The sequence below is a fragment of the Penicillium bovifimosum genome (genome assembly GCF_028826915.1).
Source record: "Penicillium bovifimosum strain IBT 22155 chromosome Unknown utg000002l_segment0_segment0, whole genome shotgun sequence".
Classification (NCBI taxonomy): domain Eukaryota; kingdom Fungi; phylum Ascomycota; class Eurotiomycetes; order Eurotiales; family Aspergillaceae; genus Penicillium; species Penicillium bovifimosum.
Genome location: NW_026622711.1, coordinates 3,495,756 through 3,517,002, shown reverse-complemented (window position 1 = coordinate 3,517,002; position 21,247 = coordinate 3,495,756). Strand labels below are relative to the sequence as shown.

Genomic DNA, 21,247 nt, shown 5'->3' with positions numbered 1-21,247 from the left:
CAACGTGCGGAAAAATCAACCGTAAAGTCGTGATAGGTAGAAACAAGATGGAATAAAAAAAACGTTCGTCGCGTCATTCACTATGAGTACACTTGGGGTTGTGAAAGACAAGCACTGATGTGGGCGTCCCGAACCCAATCAGAAGTAGTTCGGAATTTGCGGCTGTCCAGCCTTCATGGACAGCGGAGTCGAGGTGGTGTAGACGGAGGAGGTATCACTCTGTCCCGGAGGAGTGGTGGAGGCAGAGCTCTGGGAAGATTGAGTCGCATAATGCTGTTTGCCGTATCCGCCGTGGGATGCCGGGGACTGAACACCAGGCTGTTGGTACACGAAAGGCTTTTGCAACAGGTTCTTAGGAATCTGAGTAGAATTGCCCATCTCATTCGGTGTCACTTCGCCACTGGCGGTGGCGCTGCTACCGTTGCTGCGAGGATTGGTATCAGCAGCCATGATTTTGCCCGCGATGCGACGGCCATGAGGAGTCTGGCGAATGGACGGGAGAATGGGGCGAACGGCCTCGATAATGCGGTTACGAGTTTCGGCGTTACAAAAGTCCATGGCGGTCTGGACAACGTAGTTCGCAAAGGAATCACGAAGCATCTTCTCAAGCTCGTTGGGGGCTAGGAATTCTTCGATCATGGCAGTTTTCATGTAATCGTCCGCAGTACGAAGGCACTTCTCGATAACATTGGAGCTGAATTTTTGCTTGGAGAGCTGAGGAATGTTACCACCAAAGGTAGCGCACAGCGGGTTAGTGAAACTCGGCTCCGCAAGATCCAGGATGTATTGCACAACATAATTGCCAAAGGGATCCTGGACCAAAGCAAACGAATGCGATGTAATTTGTGAAATCAGGCGAGCCCTCTGTTGACCAGAGGCATGATCAATGCAGCGCTGAAGAACACAGCATCCATGGCGATGAGTCCCGACAACAACGCAACGAGCTCCAACAGCCTCATAAATAAACTCGGCGTCCTCGGAAGTGAGCCGGTTAAGACACTTCTGGATGACATGATTGCCATTAAGGTCCTGCACCAGATCAACGACATGATGCTGCAGCGCCTTAATCACTGTCTGGGTTTGTTGCGGGGTCGAGATGAACTCGATCATCTTTTGTAGTGCACGAGTTCCATGCTGGTTGAGAGCAATCTTAACCAACTGAGGAGCAGCATTGTTGATCAATGCGGTACGTTGCTCATCATTCGAATATTCCAGCAACTTCTGGCAAAGATAGTTGCCGAAAGGATCTGTCCGAGGGAAATGATTAGTTCTCAAGAAATGATTCAGATAGCAAACGATTGGTTCTTACCTGTCATGAGCTCGATAACGTGCATGTACGTCTCACTGAAGATCAACTGCACGTGGTCCGGATTGCGCTCCTCCAACTTGCGCTGCAAGTATCGGCAGCCATGTTGATCTTTGCACAAGCTGTACAGTTCGCCCTTGTAGTGTTCAAGGGGATAATTCCCGAAACGCGTGAGCTGGCTTGCCTCACTCTCCTGGCGACGTTGGGCCATGTTTCCACGGCCAGCAGGTTCGCTGAAGCGGACCGCAGGACCCCCATAGCCGGGATAGCCGTTATAAGCAGCAGTCCCTCCAAAGCTTTGCATGTGGCCGTTGATAGGATTCGCTTGGCCGACATAGGGCTGCATTCCGTAATTGAGAGTAGCGACTGAACCTGTGACCGCTGGGACCCCGAATGGCAGACCCATTGGGACATGCGAGCCAGAAGGGTGCTGGTTCGATGCTAAAGAACTGATCTGGGGCCCGAAGGGTGGGGCACCTGCATGCAGTGTGGACTGGTTACCGTGGAACTCGGCCTCATCGAAATCAGCCTTAGGCTGATTGTTGTTCACACCATTCTGGGTAATTCGTCCCAGGTTCGCATTGTGAGATTGCGGAGGAGTGACAGACATTCCAGTGCCATTTCCCTTAACAGTGGGCAGATCATTCGTTGAATAGGACGACTGCAAAGCCGTAGGGCGGCTCGAAGCGACAGGGGTCGCTGTCTCCTCGCGACAGTCATTGAACGAAATCTGACTTCCCATGGAACGACGACCATTGTGGCGAGTAACGTGGGATGTATTGTTGGGATCCTCACTGTGTTGAGTTGTCACCTGATCCAAGCGGCCAAAAGTTTGGAGATTCTGAGGCATGCTTTGATGAGACGACCGGTGACGGCTATGGTGAGAGTAGTGTTCGGAGCCTAGGGCGCGACCATTGGCTAGATCGTGCGCATCGGGGTTTGCAGACAGCTGAGAAATGATTAGTCCCACAATACATTTCTTGTTGCAATGACAAAAAGCTTACCATGTTAGAGTCACCCCGACGAGTCAAAGATGGAAATTTGTCATCCGGCTCGGTCAACTTGATGTAGCTCTTGATGTCAGGGGTCGACAAGCGTTCCATCTCTCTCTGGTGATGATGAGACTTGTCGTCCTCGCTTGGGAACAAATATTTCGGAACATTGAAGCTGTCCAAGCGAGATCCGTTCAGACCAGAAATACTCTGTCGGTGAGAGTGGTTGTTCGGATTGCCCGAAGGCAGCGAGTACCGATGGACAACACTAAGTCGATATTAGCTAGGCCCCGAAACGACAAATTCCTCAAATTTCTCCACTCACGATGGCCCCTGGCGAAAGGGAGAAGTCGGGTCCGTGAAGAAGTCTTCCTTCTCAGAGTTGCGTCGTGAGCTGGGAACAGAGTGTCCAGCGAAACGGTCAATTGATTGCTGAGCGGACTGAGAAGTCGCTTGCGGCGAAGTCAAAGTCGAAGGAGCAAAGGCGTTGAAGAAATTGGGCGAAGAGGTCACGTTGGAAGTAGAAAACCGAGCCGGACGGCTGAAAGCATCTGACACAGCAGTATCACGATACTCAGGCGGGGTAGTAGGCTCACTGACTGGGCCAGAGATACCAGCCTGGGCCATGTCCCGAGCGAGTTGGGCCATCTCCAGTTTCTCTTTTGCGTGTTGGATATCGAGTATTTTCATATCCTCCTCAAAGCGGCGTTTTTGTTCTCGCATGTATTCAATGTGTTGCCTTTTCTTTTCAAACTGTGACAAGTCAGTACAACGAAGCCACGTGATAGAGACGAAGATGATGGTGTTTGACAGAATGATAGGTTTCAGAGAGGAGTAGGAAGTGTGAGTTAGACAACGTGAATTTGACAAGAAGCTTCAGATTTTCAGAAAACAAGTTCTGGAAACAAAAGCAGACATGCCAAGGAATGTTTCACCAGAGGACAACTTGTGAAAGGGGATGGGATGATAGGAGGGCAGCTTGGAGGGGAGAGGGGGTGAATGCATGGAACGCACGAAGCACACGACAGATGTAAGCTCGACTAGGGCTTGAAGCTCGTTTGACCTGATGGTATCAGACGTAACGAAGATGCAGCAAGATACGAACGACGAAGCTGTAAGAAACAGAAAAACCTGGCGAGGATGTGCATGGGTTTTATACTTCGCAAGCGGTCACAGGCAGGCATCCATGTCAAGTCCGAGTGATTGAGGAGAATAGACGGAATTGGATCAATCAACCCGGTAGGTCGCCTGGTCAATGCAATTGTGACAATGAAAAGAAGATGAATGGGGCAATGGAATGATGAATAAGGTGGATGACAGAGAAAAAGAATGAATAGCAATGATGAATAGGCAATAATGGAGGCAGCAGCGCAGGATTTAGGCAATAAGCAATAGAGATAGCGATCAAAGGTCTTGAATCGACTCCTCTCACTTCGCATATCTATTGCTTCTTCTCTCTTCCCCAACCAACGCAATAATACGTGAACACACAATATGACATCTGGCAATTGAGAGAAGATTTTATATCTTACCGAAGACAACAGATCTAACGGGTCTTGCATCTGGCCCGAACCCGAGCTAGATCCCGAACCCGAGCTTGGTCTCAAATAATTCCATGATGGAAACTTGCTTGAATCGGTAGTAAACCGACGTTGCAGGTTTGCTCGAACATCACCGGCCGGCCGAGTCGAAAACCCCGAGACAAAGTTCGAATGGCCCGGGGAAAGAGGAGTGTATCCAGGGAACGCAGACTCCGAGGGCGGGGATCGTGGGGTTGGGAATCGCAGCTCGTCGAGGCGTTCACTCAGCCCATGTTTGAAGGCCATCGTGGGCAGTGCAGCCGAATTGTCCAACTATATCCCGAAAACAGACCTCCGGTCAGCTAATATCTTGGTTGGTTGACAGCACCGAAATGGGTAATAGGGGAGCTTCTCCAAGAAAAGCGATTGTGACCAGCCCCAAATATTACGGCAGCCGATCCTCCAGTGGCAGGGAAATGTCCGAATGGGGGAGGGGTGGGCTGGCGGTGTGTGTGTGTGTGTGCTCCTCGGCGTCTCAAGCAAGGGGAATATCGACGGAGAGGGGCTGAGGGGTTGGCCAGGCGGAGACGATCTGCGCTCGCAAAAGGGACCCAACTCACACAATGAACGCCTCGAGAGAAGTCAAATCAGGTCGACAAAGGAAGCGTGATGTGGCTTTATGCGGCGCAGGTCATCTATAGGTAATATTGACCCGAAATATCGTGTGTTCCTGACATTGCGGAGATCAGTAGGGAGTTACGAAGTGGGATGAAGCTCTCTTACCGCTCCGACTTAGCGAAAAGGGATCGAGGCGCGAGCGAAACGAGCGTGTCGCGCAAAGGGGAAATACAACCTAACAATAACCCAAACGAACGATACAAAACTGTTGTACAAAGAGAAGTTGTAGAGGGAGAAAAAAGGAAAGAGGAAGAGGGGGGGGAAGAAAATGGCTGGGAGTCCAGATCAGAGCGGGGAGACCCTTTTAGTAAACGGACTGTGGCCTTTTTTTGTCTTTCTTTTTTCCCCTGCTAATTCTTTTTCTGGCTACGGATTATGCTATTCGAAGTTGCCGGAGAATAATCTGGCAAGCACCGCTTTCTCCTATAATTTTTATATTGTCAAATTATATGGGAAATCTTTGAGGTTGATGGTATCTAATGTCCTGTTACCGGTGGACATTCGGGTGAGGCGCCAAAACAATACACCCCGTTCCCCATACTCCTTAAAACTCACTACGTTTCTTTCATTCTTATAGTGTTTGGAATATTCTCGACACGGTTTGTTGGGTCATAGCAGATGATGAGCCAGCAGTCACTCGGGAATCAATCGGATTCCATTGATTGGAGAGCCTCCGGTGTCTGTACGACAGGGCGCACTTGTCCCGGGAACAACCTGGGGTAGTGCAATAGACGATAGCTCCCGCGAAGTCTTCAGGGGGCTACGAGTGGTCAATTCCAAGGTGGACTAGCGACAAGCTGGGCTGTACACGAGAAAAACCATCGTGCTTGGACTTCGGTAAGGGGTTTTCTCGATGCGCTGGTCAGGAGCGTGGCATCTGCAGGTGCTTTTACCCCCTCTAAGAGCCACTTGTGGGGACTGAAGTACCCGAAGATGTGACAGCGGATCGCCTTCTAAGGTATGTAGCTTGGCCCCTGTGCCTGAATCATCAGTGAAATTACAATGGACTCGAGTATTCATGTGTTTGAAAAAAACCAAAGATATCTTCCGGCTATATCTCCTTTAAAAAGACACCAATGAGAACCTTGGAATGGTTAACGGAGGGAATGGTTCGTGACGGTTCTTCACCCATGGGTCGCGTTCTTTGTTCTCCATGGGTCTACACTTATAGTTTCCCCCCTTTTTCGGTCCTTCCAAGTCTTCAATTCTTCTAAACTTCTGGAAGTTGTCCTGTGTCCACAATCTCCGATCTACGATAAGCGGTCGCTACTTCGCTACTTCGTCAAGACAAGCGGTGTACAATCGGAAAAGTGTCCCCGCTGATCGTGTCGCTTTGCCCCCGATCCACCAAATGACGAGCTTGCCAATGGAGGTCGTCCGAACCCCAATCACCCTTAGAATTATTCACACATCGGGGATGATCGTCAATTATGGACCACTTTTACCCCCTTCATCTATTGTAACAATATACAGTCTATTGAGGCACGAGAAACTAAATATGTTTTTCAATCTGAGCTGAGTACTTGCTACGGTCTGTGCTGCTGATCTCTAGGGCAAATCCCCCTCATGATCTCCAAGTGATACGTCCAACCCCAACTGTGCGCGAACTAGCGTGCCAGCTATCGCATGCAATGATTACCATCACACTCATAATACTAGTGAGGATCCTAAAACATTTGTGGATTCAAAAACCCACTTATCGACGCCCAAATGAAGCAATTTCGGTTGCTTTCTTTCATGCCCAACGCCTGACTGACGCCTTCGAAATTGGTTGGCTGTCTCCATTATAGGGGTCACGAACCAGAATCCATGACTCCAATCACAAACCGAGGGCATTCGTAACAGGAGCTTACCAGAAGGCAATAATATTAGACTGTCTTCAAAATCGGTTGGCAAACAGTTATTATCCGTAACCATCTAAACTAATCGGCCCCCGGCGTCAAACCAACCCCTGTAGCTCAAGTCTTACAATAGGGCCTCCCAGTGGGGGCTAGGCATTGATAGCGAATACACATGCTTTTCCCAGTCGAGGTGGAGCATTCCCCCAGATCCAGCCCTTGACTGATATCTCCTTGGAGCCCTGGAGTATGGAGTATGCATGGTTATCGGAAGGCACATTGGGCTATGATCCCTGTCTTGCCAACCACGTTTCCAGCCATGGAGACCACCTTCAATCGCTGACTTATCGCACCACCATTGCGTGCACACTTTGACACACGTACAGTAGATCCGGTCGGAAAGGGGGTAAGCCTGCTGGAATGCGTGATCTTTAGGTCGAGTGCAGTATCCATAGTAGCATAAGCGTCAAGCGTGGCGATTTCAAAGTTGCGGTCAACATATCTTTTGCCACAGGCATCGAATGTTCCTCGACTAGCACTCTGATGTAATTTGCCTGTCGGGATTTGAAGAGCTGGCCAGATACCTAGCCTCTTACCTATTCAATATAATTGGATGGAGTACTCCCGATACTCGACAACTCAATAATGCCACACAAGCAGTGCGACGAGGTCTATTTATAAGCTCGGTGTACTATTGCCAGTGCAAATCATCGCACTTGGTACCTCGCAGTGCCCATCAGCCCAGGTGGAACGTCCCATCTCTTTGGTGTTATGGGTGATCGCTTCATCAATTGTTAGGGTCGTCCTCATAGATCATCGGGCTCCATCGAGCAACTTGCAAGTCAAGTCAGATGTGACCAGTAATCTGTCCGTGCAGATAGACAACTGCAAATATATACCGACATGTACCTAAACGTTCGGGGCTGGCCTGCATGCGCAAAGACCCACTGGATGTACTCCCATGTTGGGCAACAGATCCTTGACAACCACCTAAGTACATACCTAAGGCCTCACATTCAGCCCTGTGCGCTCTAAGGGGCTGCACTCACACGGGCCTTTCGTTGGACCAATTTACGTTCGCTGGTTTGGCAATGTCTGCTTCTTCGACTGGGCTCCTAAGTTCTAACGTCCTTCAGCCTCGGATTTAAGACTCGCCTAGCCTAGACCTTCCGGGCACTGGGCAGTATATGTACTCACTCAACAACAGGATAAGACGGATTTCTGAGCTGGTCTGCTGATTCAAAATGAAGTAAGTAATGAAACACTTAAGTATATGTGGAGCTACCTACCTATGGAGAGCTTCCATCGGAACCCTCCCATGGAGCCTAAGGTATAAGTTGCCCGGTTGTTTCACATGGATTGCTCTCAATGTTCAAAACATATACTGAACCAACTACGCGGGACCAGAAACCACAGACTGTACAGACATGTTTCCTGAGAGAAGAGAGAAATTCAATGAATTTGACTTGAATCTTGATCATATCGACGTACAACCGTCAATGTATGAAAACGCCCGTTTCCTTTTGCGACGAAGTGTGGAGACTAAATTCTGCCTCAGGCAACAATGAGCTCCAGCCAGTGGCTTACTAATCTATCTCCAAATTTATCAAATCTTTCCCCTCCATGAGACACATCTTTTGCGAGCTCCTGGTCCACGGACAACTGAGTTGTGATCGGAATATCTTTGAATATCCGTATCTCTACTCCCAGCTGCCTAGCCAAAATGCCTCCGCGCAAAAGGCCGCAGCCCTCTGCAGCCAGTAGGGCCCGACGTCCATCGGAGGTAATGAAACTTTTTTTGCCCCGTCGCAACTCTCATACGAATGATAGATGTACTAACATTCTCTTTTTGTGCAGACCGAGAGGCAAACGACGACTGAAACCACCAAAAGCCAGCGCCTTTCCCAGTCGAATTCCGTTACTGAGCCTCACGAGCACTTCGCGCCCGTCAATGATGCAGCTCCCTCGAATTACAAGCCTAGAGACCCTTTCGATGCGCTGTTGGAACCATTTTACTACAATAAAGGTCTCACAGAACCGATCAACACAGCTAAAGACAAATGGAATCTCCTGCCAGCATTTCTCAAGGTCAAAGGGCTGGTGAAGCAACACATCGACTCTTACAACTACTTCGTTGAGGTGCAAATGAAGAAGATCGTGGAGTCGAGCTCGACCATTCGGAGTGATGTGGACCACAACTTTTACATCAAATTTACCGACATCTATGTTGGCTCACCTCGCCGAGCCGACGAGCAAGGCGATGGCGGACTTGAGTTCGAGTCGACCATTACACCGCAGGAGTGTCGGCTGCGAGACACCACATACGCTGCACCGATTCTCGTAGACTTTGAGTATGTGCGTGGTCGGCAAAGGGTTATCCGACGAGGCATCTCTATTGGAAGAATTCCTATCATGCTTCGGAGTTCTAAGTGTGTGCTCTCGAACAAAACACCTGCTCAGATGAGCGTACTCAACGAATGTCCCCTTGACCCCGGTGGTTACTTTGTCGTCAACGGAACGGAAAAGGTCATTCTCGTGCAAGAACAGTTGAGCAAGAACAGAATTATTGTCGAAACAGACCCGAAGAAAGACATCGTTCAGGCGTCGGTTACCAGGTATGTACATGTGCACATCTTCTCTCTCTACCGGCACTAACATCCACAGTTCCTCGAACGAGCGCAAATCCAAGAGTTATATCGTGATGAAAAAGGGCAGGCTCTATGTTAAGCACAATGTGCTGAACGAAGATATTCCCATCGTCATTCTGCTCAAGGCCATGGGTATCCACACCGACAAGGAGATGATGCAAATGGTGACAGGTGACGATAGTCTGTATCAAGATGACTTCGCGATCAATTTCGAGGAGGCCATCAATGTCGATGTCTACACCCAACAGCAAGCCCTTGAGTGGATCGGCTGCCGAATCAAGATCAACCGTAAACAGGCCGCTTACCGAAAGACGCACGTGCAAGAGGCAATTGAGGCCATTGCATCTGTGATCATCTCTCATATTGAGGTGAAGGACATGAATTTCAGACCCAAGGCCATTTATGTCGCTCATATGGCTCGTCGCGTGTTGATGGCGAAGAACGACCCGGCGCTAGTTGATGACCGTGATTATCTTGGAAACAAACGGCTGGAGCTTGCGGGCCAGATGTTGGCTCTCCTCTTCGAAGATTTGTTCAAGAAATTCTGTTTCGACATCAAGATGAACATCGACAAAGTTCTCAATAAACGCAATCGGGCCGAACAGTTCGATGCATGGACAATCGTGACCATGCATGGGAATCATATCACTCAGGGCATGAATCGAGCTATCTCCACCGGAAACTGGAGTTTGAAGCGTTTCCGCATGGAGCGTGCAGGTGTCACTCATGTCCTCAGTCGACTGAGTTACATTGCAGCGCTGGGTATGATGACTCGTATCAGCAGTCAGTTCGAAAAGACCCGTAAAGTCAGTGGTCCTCGTGCCCTGCAACCGTCCCAGTTTGGAATGCTTTGTCCTGCAGATACTCCCGAAGGAGAGGCATGTGGTCTCGTCAAGAACTTGGCTCTCATGACGCATATTACGACCAACGATGAGGAAGGGCCGGTGCGAAACTTGATCTTCATGCTGGGCGTCGAAGACATCTCGAGTGTTGGCGGACAGCAACTTTACGCACGGGGTGCCTATACAATCTCTATCAACGGTACACCGACAGGCTTGACCAGACGCCCCAAGTCCTTCCTGAATGCCTTCCGACGGCTGCGCCGCATGGGCCGCATCTCGGAGTTTGTCAGCATCTACATCAACCATCACCAGCGGGCTGTCCATGTTGCAACCGACGATGGACGAATCTGCAGACCGCTCATCGTCGTGGAGAATGGCAAGTCTCTTGTCAAAGCTCACCATCTGGAGAAGTTGCGAGATGGTAAGATGGAGTTCGACGACTTCCTCGCTCAAGGGCTCGTGGAGTACCTCGATGTGAACGAAGAGAACGATTCCTACATTTCCATTTACGAGAAAGACATCTCAAATACTCACACCCATCTTGAGATCGAACCCTTCACTGTCCTCGGAGCCGTCGCTGGTTTGATTCCCTATCCTCACCATAACCAATCCCCACGTAACACCTATCAATGTGCCATGGGTAAACAAGCCATTGGTGCCATTGCTTCCAATCAGTTCCAGCGAATCGATTCCGTTCTCTACCTCATGGTCTACCCCCAAAAGCCAATGGTCAAGTCACGAACCATTGAGCTGACCAAATACGACCAACTACCTGCTGGTCAAAATGCAACTGTTGCCGTTATGAGTTACTCTGGATACGATATTGAGGATGCTTTGGTCCTGAATAAGGGATCCGTTGACCGTGGCTTCGGACGTTGTCAGGTCTTCCGCAAGCACGTCACGACTTTGAAGAGTTATCCCAATGGAGCCAAGGATGACCTCAGGCCGCCAACATATGAGAACGGCGCCCCAATTCGCAAGCATGCGATCCTCGAGGCCGATGGCCTAGCTGCAGTTGGCGAGACGGTTAATGCCGGCGAAAGCTACATCCACAAAGTGACACCCAAGGTACAAAACATGATGGGATTCAGCGGTTCCGACATTGGCAGAGGAGAGGTTATCGACGCATCCATGACCTACAAGCTGCCCGATCCTTCCTATATCGACAAGGTCTTGGTATCTGCCACCGAGGGCGAGACGCAACTCATTAAAGTCTTGACCCGCCAAACCCGTCGACCCGAGGTCGGCGACAAGTTCTCTTCCCGCCACGGACAGAAGGGTGTTGTTGGAATCATTGCCGATCAGGCAGACATGCCCTTCTCCGACCAAGGCATCAACCCCGACATCATCATGAACCCTCACGGTTTCCCCTCCCGAATGACAGTCGGAAAGATGCTGGAGCTGGTCGCCGGAAAAGCCGGTGTCCTCTCTGGTCAGCACGGCTACGGTACCTGTTTCGGTGGTAGCCCAGTCGAGGAAATGTCCCAGATTCTAATCGACAAGGGTTTCAGCTACGGTGGCAAGGACTATCTCACCTCCGGCATCACCGGCGAGGCCCTGCCCTTCTATGTTTTCACCGGTCCTATCTACTATCAGAAGCTGAAGCACATGGTTCAAGATAAGATGCATTCTCGTGCCAAGGGACCAACAGCTACCCTCACCCGTCAACCCACCGAGGGTCGTTCGCGTAACGGTGGTCTTCGTCTCGGTGAGATGGAGCGTGATTGTTTGATTGCATATGGTACCAGTCGGCTGCTACTTGAGCGTCTAATGATCTCGTCCGATCGCCACGAGGTGGATGTCTGCGAGAAGTGTGGTTTCATGGGTTACTTGAACTGGTGTCCTGGTTGCAAGTCTTCTCGTTCCGTCGTGAAGATGGTGATTCCATATGCTGCTAAACTTCTTATCCAAGAGTTGATGAGTATGAACGTTACGGCTCGTCTGAAGTTGGATGACGAGTTCCCCGAAATGAAGGGGCGTTAAGCCTTTTTTTTGATTCGGCTTTGGTTCGGTTGGTGTTTGGGACGATCAAAATGGGACATGTGCATATCTGGTCTTACGAATGAATGGCATAGCGCGGCGATTTGATATTATCTTTGGACTATTCTTTCCTCTAGATTCTTTCTTGTAGCACGTAGTCGGGGCTACAAACACTGCATCCATATGATCCAATTTCTATAAGATAACCAGAACAAAAGCAAAGAGAAAGGCAATGAAACTGAATCCAAACAACCTGGAACACATCAAAGATTCAGAATCTTGGACTCAAACGCCACATGCTGATAGCGAGTAAACTCCAGCATTTCCTTCACAGCTGCGGCTCTCATCTCCGCCGCCTCTTCCAAAGACATCGGCATATCATCCTTGTTCTTCATATTATCCAGCGCAAGCTTCTCCATAGCCGCTCTGATTCCTCCCTCAGACTCCGGGATATCCATAGTCCAATCGACACGCTGAGGCGGGATATTAGCCGTGGAGATGATCCGAATATTAGGATCAACAAGGAAGAACACCATGGCACTCGAATATCCAGGCTTCGTTGTGTCCTTCAGCGCGAAGCTGAACTTATGCTGTACAACGCTCGGGCACATGATAACTCGACCTGGTCTGGCACGGATCGTGCCGGGCCGTTGAACGGCTGGCTCGTTGTTTCGCAGACCGAAGACTTGCTGCAGCCAGACGAAATCGTTTGGCTCGTGCTCGATTTCAGACAGCATGTCAGTTTCTATGATGTTGCGGAATTCCATGTATGCGTCGTGCGTGTTCTGGTGGTCGTAGACTAGGAATGCAGTGGCGCAGACGTGTTCGTTCTAGTTGGTTTGTTCTGTCAATTTCAAGATTTCAGATCGGGGGGTGGGGAGGGGGGATGTTTGCTCTTTGGGGACTTACCATCGTGCCCTCGACGTGGAAGTCTGTCTCGTAAGTGGGATTCTCCGGATCTAGCTCAATGCTCAGTATGCGGGTAATCACCTGCAGTCCGCGGCCCTGGTAGTCCCGATTAAGATCGACGCTGTTCTCGATCCGAACTCCACTGGGGAGGTCCCTAGGTAATTTATCCATCATCCAAGGTGGGACGGCCCAGGGGATGAATTTGCCTACGTCGGGCTGGATGACACGCATGTTTTCCATTCTCCACTTCTCCAGGCGCTCATCAAACTCACTCTGAGCTTCTCTCGCTTGGATTTGAGGTGGCTGAGCAGCAAGCTCCTTCGGAACTGGGTAATATTCCGCCTTGGCGTACTCGATTCGGGCACGAGAATGAAGCATGTCTTTGAGAGGAGTCAAAGTCGCATTCCACTGGGGAACGACGCAGTTGAAAGCCTCTTCGATCACCTTGTAGACATTTCGGTGTTTGACCGGATGTAGATTGTTGATGTATGAGGCTATGTGCCATTTTCCGTCGTCACCGAACTCCCAGTCCGAGGGAAGAAGCTGGTAATGGCGGCTGTACGGCCGGACCTGGATGTCTGCCCGAGCCACGACTCGCCAGGCAATATCTTCTCTGGTGATTCCAGTATCTTGTGGGACTGGGATGACTTCTCCCTTGCCAGCGTACTGGAGGGCGTCGTCGACCCCAATGAGTCTGTCGGTGAGAATCCGACTCTTGCCGTAGACGAGCGGATACATAGCCACGGAAAGATAGTCTCGCTCGCTGAGAATGACCCCTGAATAGCACTCCTTCAGCCTTTCATCGGCATACGCTAGTTCCGGCACCATGGCTTTGATATCGCGGATGAGCTTCTCAGACATGTTGGTGTCCGACTTGGTGACATCGCCATTGTACAGGGACACTACGCCTGTGGTCTGGTAGATCATGGCTTTGAATTGAAGCTCGTCAATGATCCATTCAGCCATGTTGAGTGTGATGTCTTTGCCACTGTTCATGGCGTCCTTTTTCCACTGCTCCTGGACAGTCGGGTCGAAGACCTATCTTTATCTCAATGGAATGTCCAGTCTTGCGTTCAAGAGAGCCACTGACCTTTTCCCACCATTCAGGTATATCTGTTAGATCTTCCATATATGACACCATATGAAGCTCACGCAAGGTGCAGACTGGCAGACTGAGAGCATTTCAGCATTGTCGACTTCCCAGGGGTCTATAGACTTACTCCACATGTCCTGCTTGAATGTCTCTGTCGTCCAGGGCCGATGGAAACATGCTCCGACACTCCACGCCATAGATATTTTTCTCCCTTGGAGCGAAGTCCAGGGGCCGGTTGAATCCCGGAAGAGAGAAGCGGGCGTCTTCCGCCGATCTGGCTTGTAGTTTACTGGGATGGGCGCCTGGTTGTTGGAACATGGTCGTGTTTCGTCAATTCAGCGGTTATTGCCAGAAAAGAGAGATAGTCTATGCCACTAGGTCAGAATAGTACGGGGAGGTTGGGACACTGAACCCTACTTCAACAGAGAAGTATGCTTTTGCAATGGCATGCACTATGTCAGACACATCGAGTAAACATCGATTGAGGCAAGAGAGGAGGTAGAAGATATCAAAATGGGAACTCCGGGACAGAGAAGCAAGTGATGATGCAGCGGTGTCGTCGTTTCTCATTCACCTGATAAATCGCAATGACTTACGCCCCCAGATAGGAGCTGCGGAACTTTGCTCCGGCTCTTTCGGTCAGTCTCTAGCGGCCTGTCCTTTCCACGCTGATGTCCAGGCGGCTAGCTCTACTTACTATTGGTATGTGCTCTGACCTCACAGTCATAGTGACTAAACACCTGTGACCATGGAATGGTCAAATCTGGTGGTACGCTCAAGTGAAACAGCAGTTCAATTGTTTCTTGGTGGAGAAATGAATCGTATGGCACATATGTATCCATATTCCTATTGAAGCCCTGCTAGAGTGAGGAGATAGTCATGCGTGGAGAGCAAACTGAAATGGTGGTCGCACGGCATAATGCATATCAACTATGCATGTATATGCATAAACATTGAGGTAAAGTCTACAGGCAAAGGGACAGGAATCGACAATCAAGCCAATACCAAAGCCCCCAAGTACTCTTTGACAATACCCCAATAGCGATCAGGGTCAACCCTCATATGCCCGACATGAGGAGAGCCCTTGAACACCTCACGACGCACGACCCAGCGTTTAGCCTCAGCGTCCACAGCGTGAGATTCCACATCGCGCCAGTCAACCAGCTCATCTGCATCAGAGTAGATATAGCAGCGATTGAGAGTTCCCTCCGCGTTAACCGGCCGTACCAAAGAAGTATCATTGACGACCTCGCGGGCAAGGGAGATAGGATCCGAAAGCGCGGTAAATGAGTGGATCATCTTGAAGAGAACCAAGAAAGCGAAGAGCAAGCTTTTCCCAAACAGCCGCAAAATCCACATCCGAGGAAGGGCATAGGAGAAAGCCTTCAAGCCCGATCGTAGGCTAGGACTGCCCGGGGCACTATCGAGAATCATGGCCGAGATCGGCAATGAGGTTCCCGTGGCATCCTTCCAAGCATGTAATAGATGAGTCGTGTTTGACATGCCTCCGTTTGAGAAGAAGTGCACAAAGACCGGATTTTCAGGGGTCACTAGACCGCGCATTGCTTCCACGGCTGGGGCGATGCGGGCTCTGCGGGTCTGGGTCCTCAGGCGCCAGATGAAGTCATTCGATGAACTTCGGACAAAAATAATTCGTGCTGATGGCACTAGGCGCCCGTATTCGACCACATATTTCGCTAGTGCACGTGGGGGCGCATTCATCCAAAAAGCAATAAATATCACTGGCCGTTCCTTCTCACCTGGAATGGCAGGATCGTGGAGGTAGACCGAGGGGGCTAGCCTGGTGAATGATCCTAAGGGATTGGCGGCTATTGTGGCCATGATGCAAGTCCAAATATCTGTACGATCAGATCGTAGTCGAGTTTGAACTTTGAGGTCTTTGGAGGGCGATCTCTCGGCGTGCCCGTGCGCACTAGTTAGCCGGCAGCCGGACTATTCGAACGCCCTCGGTTATCACCACATTTCTCAAGAGACTCTAGCCCTTTGAGCAGTTTATGAGATATCTCATGTACCGTAAATTGGTTCATTGAATCGTTGTAGACACTAGACCTAAGCTGCAAAGGTCTTTGGCATCACGGGGCTTGGTCTGGGAGAACATCTGAAGTACAAGCTCGGATCGCAGAAGAGCGTATACAAGACAGAGAAGAACGATATACTCTCTTTTGCAACGCCGTTTGATATATTGAAGAAAAGATACTAGTTCCCCAAAACGCCGTATCGAACCTTGCTATGTCCCCAAGAAAAAGCCCCGTTGTGAAATCTAGATATCACCACTATCTAAACCCAAGAAGAAATCGTGAAAGCGTAGGGTTGGATAGCACATTGCAGATATCAGCGCTTCCCTAAAGTCCGACCACCGCTGTCAGACTTTTTAGTGCTTTCCTTGCCCTTCTGGCTTTCAGCCTCACTTCCCGAGGCAGTGGCAGAGTCAGACAGATCCTTTCGCTTCCCCCGCAATGTTTGTCCAATGCCTTGGAATTTGGGGTGGTCATCGGGAATGACCTGCCCATTCTCATCGCGAGGCTTGACAGGTGTGATGGCATACCCGAAGAACAGCTGGTTAGGCGGGAGTCGGAGCGGTTGCGGGCCATTTGTTCGTCGGGTGGGAGGAGGATGTGAGGGATTCGAGGCGCCGGGGGTGGGAGTAGACGGGTTGGGAGTTGGAGCCTTGCTGCCCTTTTTGGCATTGAGACGCTGGCCTCCAGACAAGAAGTTGGAGGACGCCGCGCGAGCCCCTGCGGCAGCATCGGTGGCCCCGGGGGCAATTGCAGAGTAGTTGATTGATTGTGCCATGGTGCCATGGGGGTGCAAAAGTCCACCGGCTGGAAGCTTACCACCACGAATGACGCTGCCAGGAGTGCTGGCTCCACTAGTCCGCTGTGGTTCTTCAAATCCAACCGGAGCAGCGAAATCAACCTCCAAATCGGTCTCTAAAACGGATATCGCACTCTTCGTCCCAGATGGTTTCGTTTCTAAAACCGCCATTTCATAGACTTGATCGTTGTATGCAAAAGTGAAGACATCGCCTTTGGTGAGGCAAGAGAAATTCCGGAAGGCGTTTTCGAGCACGGCTTTCGGATCGCTGATATCTAAAAATGATGTTGACTGCGCTTGGAGTTTAATGAACTGTCCAGGAGGGAGGTCGGTCGATTTGATTTGTAGAAGGTCGCCAGGTTCCAGTAGTAATGTTTGCATCAGCTGTAGGGAACCGAGTCTTAGTACAGCTCCGCCACATTGAGGGGTACGTTCTCGCTCACCCAGAATGGCAGATAGATCTTGCCTTCTTCAGCAATAAACTCCAGGACACCCGCATGTGTCATCTTCTCTTTAGCACCATTATGAAGCTCAAATAACATCGGGTAGGTAATGTGCAGTCGGGTGAGCTTGTCCAATGCGCTAGGAGGCATGATGACCTTGCCACCGTGGTTGACATTCTCTCTTTCGGGACCTGGAAGCATAGCTACTGGGTAGCAACGATAGTATTCATCGAACCGACGGGCTGTGGCACCCGGACGTGCCATGCCAGCACCTAGGATACCATCCATGGGGTCGTCGGGCCAGTAACCAGGTCGAAACTATAGCTGTCAGCGAAAAGGTTGAATACTGGGGGAACAATGAGATTGTTCCTTAGCTTACCATGGTATAATCTTGAGAAGTGAATAACCAAAACTTGGTAAGAAGGAAGCTATCAGTAAGCCCGATTTATCTGAGGCACAATGCCGCTGGATCGCCGTCAGTGACGCAGTCGCTCCGCCATGATTTTCCGCTCCGACTAAAAGCGGTCAGAGCAGCACCAAGCCACATCGAGGTGGCTCTGCGGGGACTATACCAGAAGACGCAGGCGGTCTGACGCGGCAGAAGAACAATGCCGATGGGAGCTGCATCCAGCTCCCCGCTTGTCGTCGTGTACGCTTTATTTTTGTTTTAGCGGAACATCGTCCATGCCCCTTTCTACTTGAATTCACCCCTCCCTCCACCGTATCATCCCTCCACAAAACGCCATGTCGAGCTCATTACCGCGTCCCAAGCGGACAGGCGAAGATTTCGGCAGCACTCATTACAATGACGACGAGGATTCAGAGCACAAAAAGCCCCGCTTTGACCTTCGAAACCCTTCAGCCCTTGCTGCAGATGCACCTGAAGAAGATGCAGTATTGGACGCTGACGAGGTTGGCCGACGTGGTCAAAGAGTCAGACGCAAAGCTGTCAATCTCGAGGGTTACGACTCAGACAGTGAGAACGAAGGGTTCGGGGCACACACAGAGAAGAAATCCGAGCGCAAACAAGCCCAACAAGATGCGGACGACGATGATATGTTCGCCGAGCTACAGGAAGATTTCGGAGCAGAAGAAATTGATGGCGATGAAGCTATCCACAAGAACAAGAAGTCGGTTCGATTCTTACAAAATGACGAGATCGAGGGCCAAGTCGACTCTTCAAAGGGCGGAGGAACAGTGAATATCGATTCGAACATCCACGCAGGTCAAATTGAGGAGGAAGATGAGAGTGGCAGTGAGGTGGCGGAGGAGGAACGCGCACGAGTCGACGATGACCTGGACGAGGAGCTTGGCGCAGGTGGCAAGAAGAAGCACGCACCTCTACTTGATGCTTTCAACATGAAAACGGAACAAGAGGAGGGTAGATTTGACGACCAGGGCAACTATATCCGAAAAGCCATGGACCCCGATGCCATCTATGATACGTGGTTGGACGACGTCTCTAAAAAGGATATCAAGAAGGCCAAAGAGGCCGCCGAGCACCGCGAGGCAGAGCGCAGAGAGAAGGCCCGCGTAGACGACAGCGTCTTGACAGCGGATGCCCTGAAATCGATCATCATACATCTCGAGCGTGGCGAAACGATACTCGAGGCACTGGCCCGACTGGGCAAAGGCCTCCGCCGGAAACCCAAGTGGCAAAACAAGAAGAATAAGAAGAAGGCCACTGAGGATGTCGAGATGGAGGATGAAGATCCCAGTGAAGTGGCTCGAAAGAAGGCAATTGATTCTATCACTGGCGCCGCGGATATCTTGATGGGTCGCGATCAGATTGATATCTACGACACAGAGCGCGAAAAGCTCACACGGCAGTATCGCAGCGAAACAGGCGAGAACTGGGTAGACCCTCCAACTACAGGTGGCGTGACTGAACAAGGTCCCGCGATGTGGGAGTACCGGTGGTCCGACGCTAGAGACGGAGGCGACCCCCATGGCCCTTACGATAGTAACATGATGGATTCATGGAACAATGCTGGCTACTTTGGCGAAGGGGTTGAATTCCGCCGAGTAGGCGATGCAGGGCCGTGGAGTACCGCCGCTAATTTCCTCTGATACAAACAGGGCTGTTTCCAACATTCCTGTAGCTACGAGATATTGCTTTGGTCACATGAAAGTACCAATGATGAACGAAACATTAATACCATACCCTCTACATAGGGAGGGCCGCAATTGAATGTGAAAAGGCCATTGAAATCATCTCAACAAGCGCCGGTCCTATCATACATCATGACAATGATGAGACACAAAAGAAAAACAAACAAATCCAAGTCCAGTGTAGCTTTTCCAACCCGCTTAACTGCCCGCCGAATAGCCCAGTACTAAAACGTGTGACTTTATTAAGAAAGCTCCATAGCATCGCCGTTGTTAGCCGTGAGGCTAACGTTGCCCTCGTCACTGATGAAGCGCTGTTCATATTGGTTGATGAACTTAACACTCCGAGCAGGGTCGTAGAACAGCCGGAAGCTGCGCTGGACATCATCAACGCTGACTTCCTTCGCCTTGCGTTTTTGACTCAAGAGATGCGAGGTGGTAATGATGTTGCTAGCGTAACGCAAGTTGGACTCTTGACCAATCTTAGTGAGAAGCGCGAGAGCATCGGGCGAAAGGTCTATTTCCTCTTCCTGCGCTCGGATGGCGAGAATCTGACGAATCTCGTCTCCCGAGTACATTGATGTGCTGACAATCACAACCCGATCAAGGAAATCAAGAGGTAGGCCGTGTGGAGAGGTGTAGTTGGTTCCGCGGATACGTGACTGGCCGCGGTTGCTGGCCATGATGACAATAGGGGCCAGCTCGGCCTCAAGGGCACGGTTGATGTAGGAGTAACACTCAATATCGAGCATATGAACCTCGTCAATGAAAAGGACACCAGGGATAATCTCTGCCTTGCCCTCTTCCTTCCATTCAGCCACCTTGGTATTGATCTGATCCCTAACTTCACTCCGAATCTCGCCTGTATCGCCGGAGAAGAGGGCCAGGAATCCTTGTGAACGTGAATTGATGACATCGATCTCATGAAGACTGACGGTGTGAACGATCTCCTTGCGGACCTGAAGCTCGCCTTCGGGGCACTGGACAAACTTGGTGTCGGCACCCATGGCGTCGTAGTCTCGCGAGCGTGCATATGACCGGCCGAGCTTGGTAATTTTACCGGAGGACTTGTCGATGGAGATCACGTCTCCTGCCATTACGCGTTCTTTGGTCATCGAATCAATCATCTTGGTTCCCATATCGTAAATCGTTTCCATGTCGGTGGTCTTGATTGTGAGCTTTCCTTGTTTATTGCCCTGCAGGGAGTTAGTAACAACAGCATTGATTAGTCTTAAGTACAGATACACTTACTCCGGTGACGCTTCGGTCGATTTGAATCTCCACAACTTCGCCCTCGATGATCTCACTCTCTTCTTTGATGCGCACACCGATGGACTTCCGGAATGCCTGTGTGAGGGCTTCTGTCTTCGACATCTCCATTGAGAAGATTTCAGAAGCAGCCAGCATAGTGAAAGGTACATCTGGCCCGAGAGACTGTGCCATGCCCATTGCAATCGCGGTCTTTCCCGTGCTAGGAGGTCCTGCGATCAGAACCGCGCGACCAGCAATCCTTCCTTCCCTCACCATTTGCAGGATAACAGCAGCAGCCTTGCGGGCCTTTTCCTGACCCACAAGGCCTTGAGATGATGTCCGAGGTTGAAGAGTGTCTGGATCGACTCCAAGACCTCTAATATGCGAATGGGCGGCGATGAGGTTCAGTCCCCGGAGCTCCTTGCTCTCTGCGACAGTCGAGATTGGCTTTTCAGGTGTCAGAGGCAGATGAATATTATAAAGGACGGTTAACTTACTACAGCCATTTTGTGAATATTCCGAGAGAATTCTTCCTCTGACTGGAAAATATACTGCGTATGTTGGTCAAATGCGCCAGAGCTCTAGAAAAGCAAAAGAAGAGAGAGCCAGAGCAGACGGATCGGAGGCGTCACCGCCCGGCAGAATAATTTCCCAAAGCGACAAAGAGCCCGTCATTTGCCTTCATGTTGACATTGTCGATCCTAAACCACAGTAGACACTCAAACTCCACAGGAATCGTCTACATCGCGCGGCTATACTTTTTTTCTATCTCTTTTACGGCCAAGTGGTTGAGCTTCGGTGTC

General features: G+C 50.4%; 7 protein-coding genes across 7 annotated transcripts; 2 read left to right on the top strand and 5 right to left on the bottom strand.

The window, feature by feature from the left end:
• Nucleotides 1-138: 138 nt before the first annotated feature.
• On the bottom strand, nucleotides 139-4,124 carry N7515_002521 (uncharacterized protein; the record flags this gene model as incomplete). Its single annotated transcript, XM_056663265.1, has 5 exons — nucleotides 139-1,247; nucleotides 1,310-2,255; nucleotides 2,311-2,566; nucleotides 2,624-3,051; nucleotides 3,831-4,124. 5 exons carry the CDS (start codon nucleotides 4,122-4,124, stop codon nucleotides 139-141), a joined length of 3,033 nt encoding a protein of 1,010 aa, XP_056525378.1.
• Nucleotides 4,125-8,057: 3,933 nt separating this feature from the next.
• On the top strand, nucleotides 8,058-11,807 carry N7515_002520 (DNA-directed RNA polymerase III core subunit RET1; the record flags this gene model as incomplete). Its single annotated transcript, XM_056663264.1, has 3 exons — nucleotides 8,058-8,117; nucleotides 8,192-8,949; nucleotides 8,999-11,807. The coding sequence occupies 3 exons, from the start codon at nucleotides 8,058-8,060 to the stop codon at nucleotides 11,805-11,807; spliced, it is 3,627 nt and encodes a 1,208-aa protein (XP_056525377.1).
• Nucleotides 11,808-12,067: 260 nt separating this feature from the next.
• Nucleotides 12,068-14,124, bottom strand: N7515_002519 (DUF4246 domain-containing protein; the record flags this gene model as incomplete). The annotated part of the gene is made up of 4 exons (XM_056663263.1): nucleotides 12,068-12,634; nucleotides 12,714-13,751; nucleotides 13,804-13,885; nucleotides 13,934-14,124. The coding sequence occupies 4 exons, from the start codon at nucleotides 14,122-14,124 to the stop codon at nucleotides 12,068-12,070; spliced, it is 1,878 nt and encodes a 625-aa protein (XP_056525376.1).
• Nucleotides 14,125-14,799: 675 nt separating this feature from the next.
• N7515_002518 (TMEM53 family protein) lies at nucleotides 14,800-15,648 on the bottom strand (the record flags this gene model as incomplete). The annotated part of the gene is made up of 1 exon (XM_056663262.1): nucleotides 14,800-15,648. The coding sequence occupies one exon, from the start codon at nucleotides 15,646-15,648 to the stop codon at nucleotides 14,800-14,802; it is 849 nt and encodes a 282-aa protein (XP_056525375.1).
• Nucleotides 15,649-16,158: 510 nt separating this feature from the next.
• Nucleotides 16,159-17,466, bottom strand: N7515_002517 (polyubiquitin-binding protein UFD1; the record flags this gene model as incomplete). Its single annotated transcript, XM_056663261.1, has 3 exons — nucleotides 16,159-17,025; nucleotides 17,085-17,402; nucleotides 17,464-17,466. The coding sequence occupies 3 exons, from the start codon at nucleotides 17,464-17,466 to the stop codon at nucleotides 16,159-16,161; spliced, it is 1,188 nt and encodes a 395-aa protein (XP_056525374.1).
• A 362-nt stretch (nucleotides 17,467-17,828) lies between these two features.
• On the top strand, nucleotides 17,829-19,154 carry N7515_002516 (GYF domain-containing protein; the record flags this gene model as incomplete). Its single annotated transcript, XM_056663260.1, has 1 exon — nucleotides 17,829-19,154. The coding sequence occupies one exon, from the start codon at nucleotides 17,829-17,831 to the stop codon at nucleotides 19,152-19,154; it is 1,326 nt and encodes a 441-aa protein (XP_056525373.1).
• A 284-nt stretch (nucleotides 19,155-19,438) lies between these two features.
• Nucleotides 19,439-20,950, bottom strand: rvb2 (RuvB family ATP-dependent DNA helicase reptin; the record flags this gene model as incomplete). Its single annotated transcript, XM_056663259.1, has 3 exons — nucleotides 19,439-20,389; nucleotides 20,445-20,891; nucleotides 20,942-20,950. 3 exons carry the CDS (start codon nucleotides 20,948-20,950, stop codon nucleotides 19,439-19,441), a joined length of 1,407 nt encoding a protein of 468 aa, XP_056525372.1.
• Between the last annotated feature and the right edge of the window lie 297 nt (nucleotides 20,951-21,247).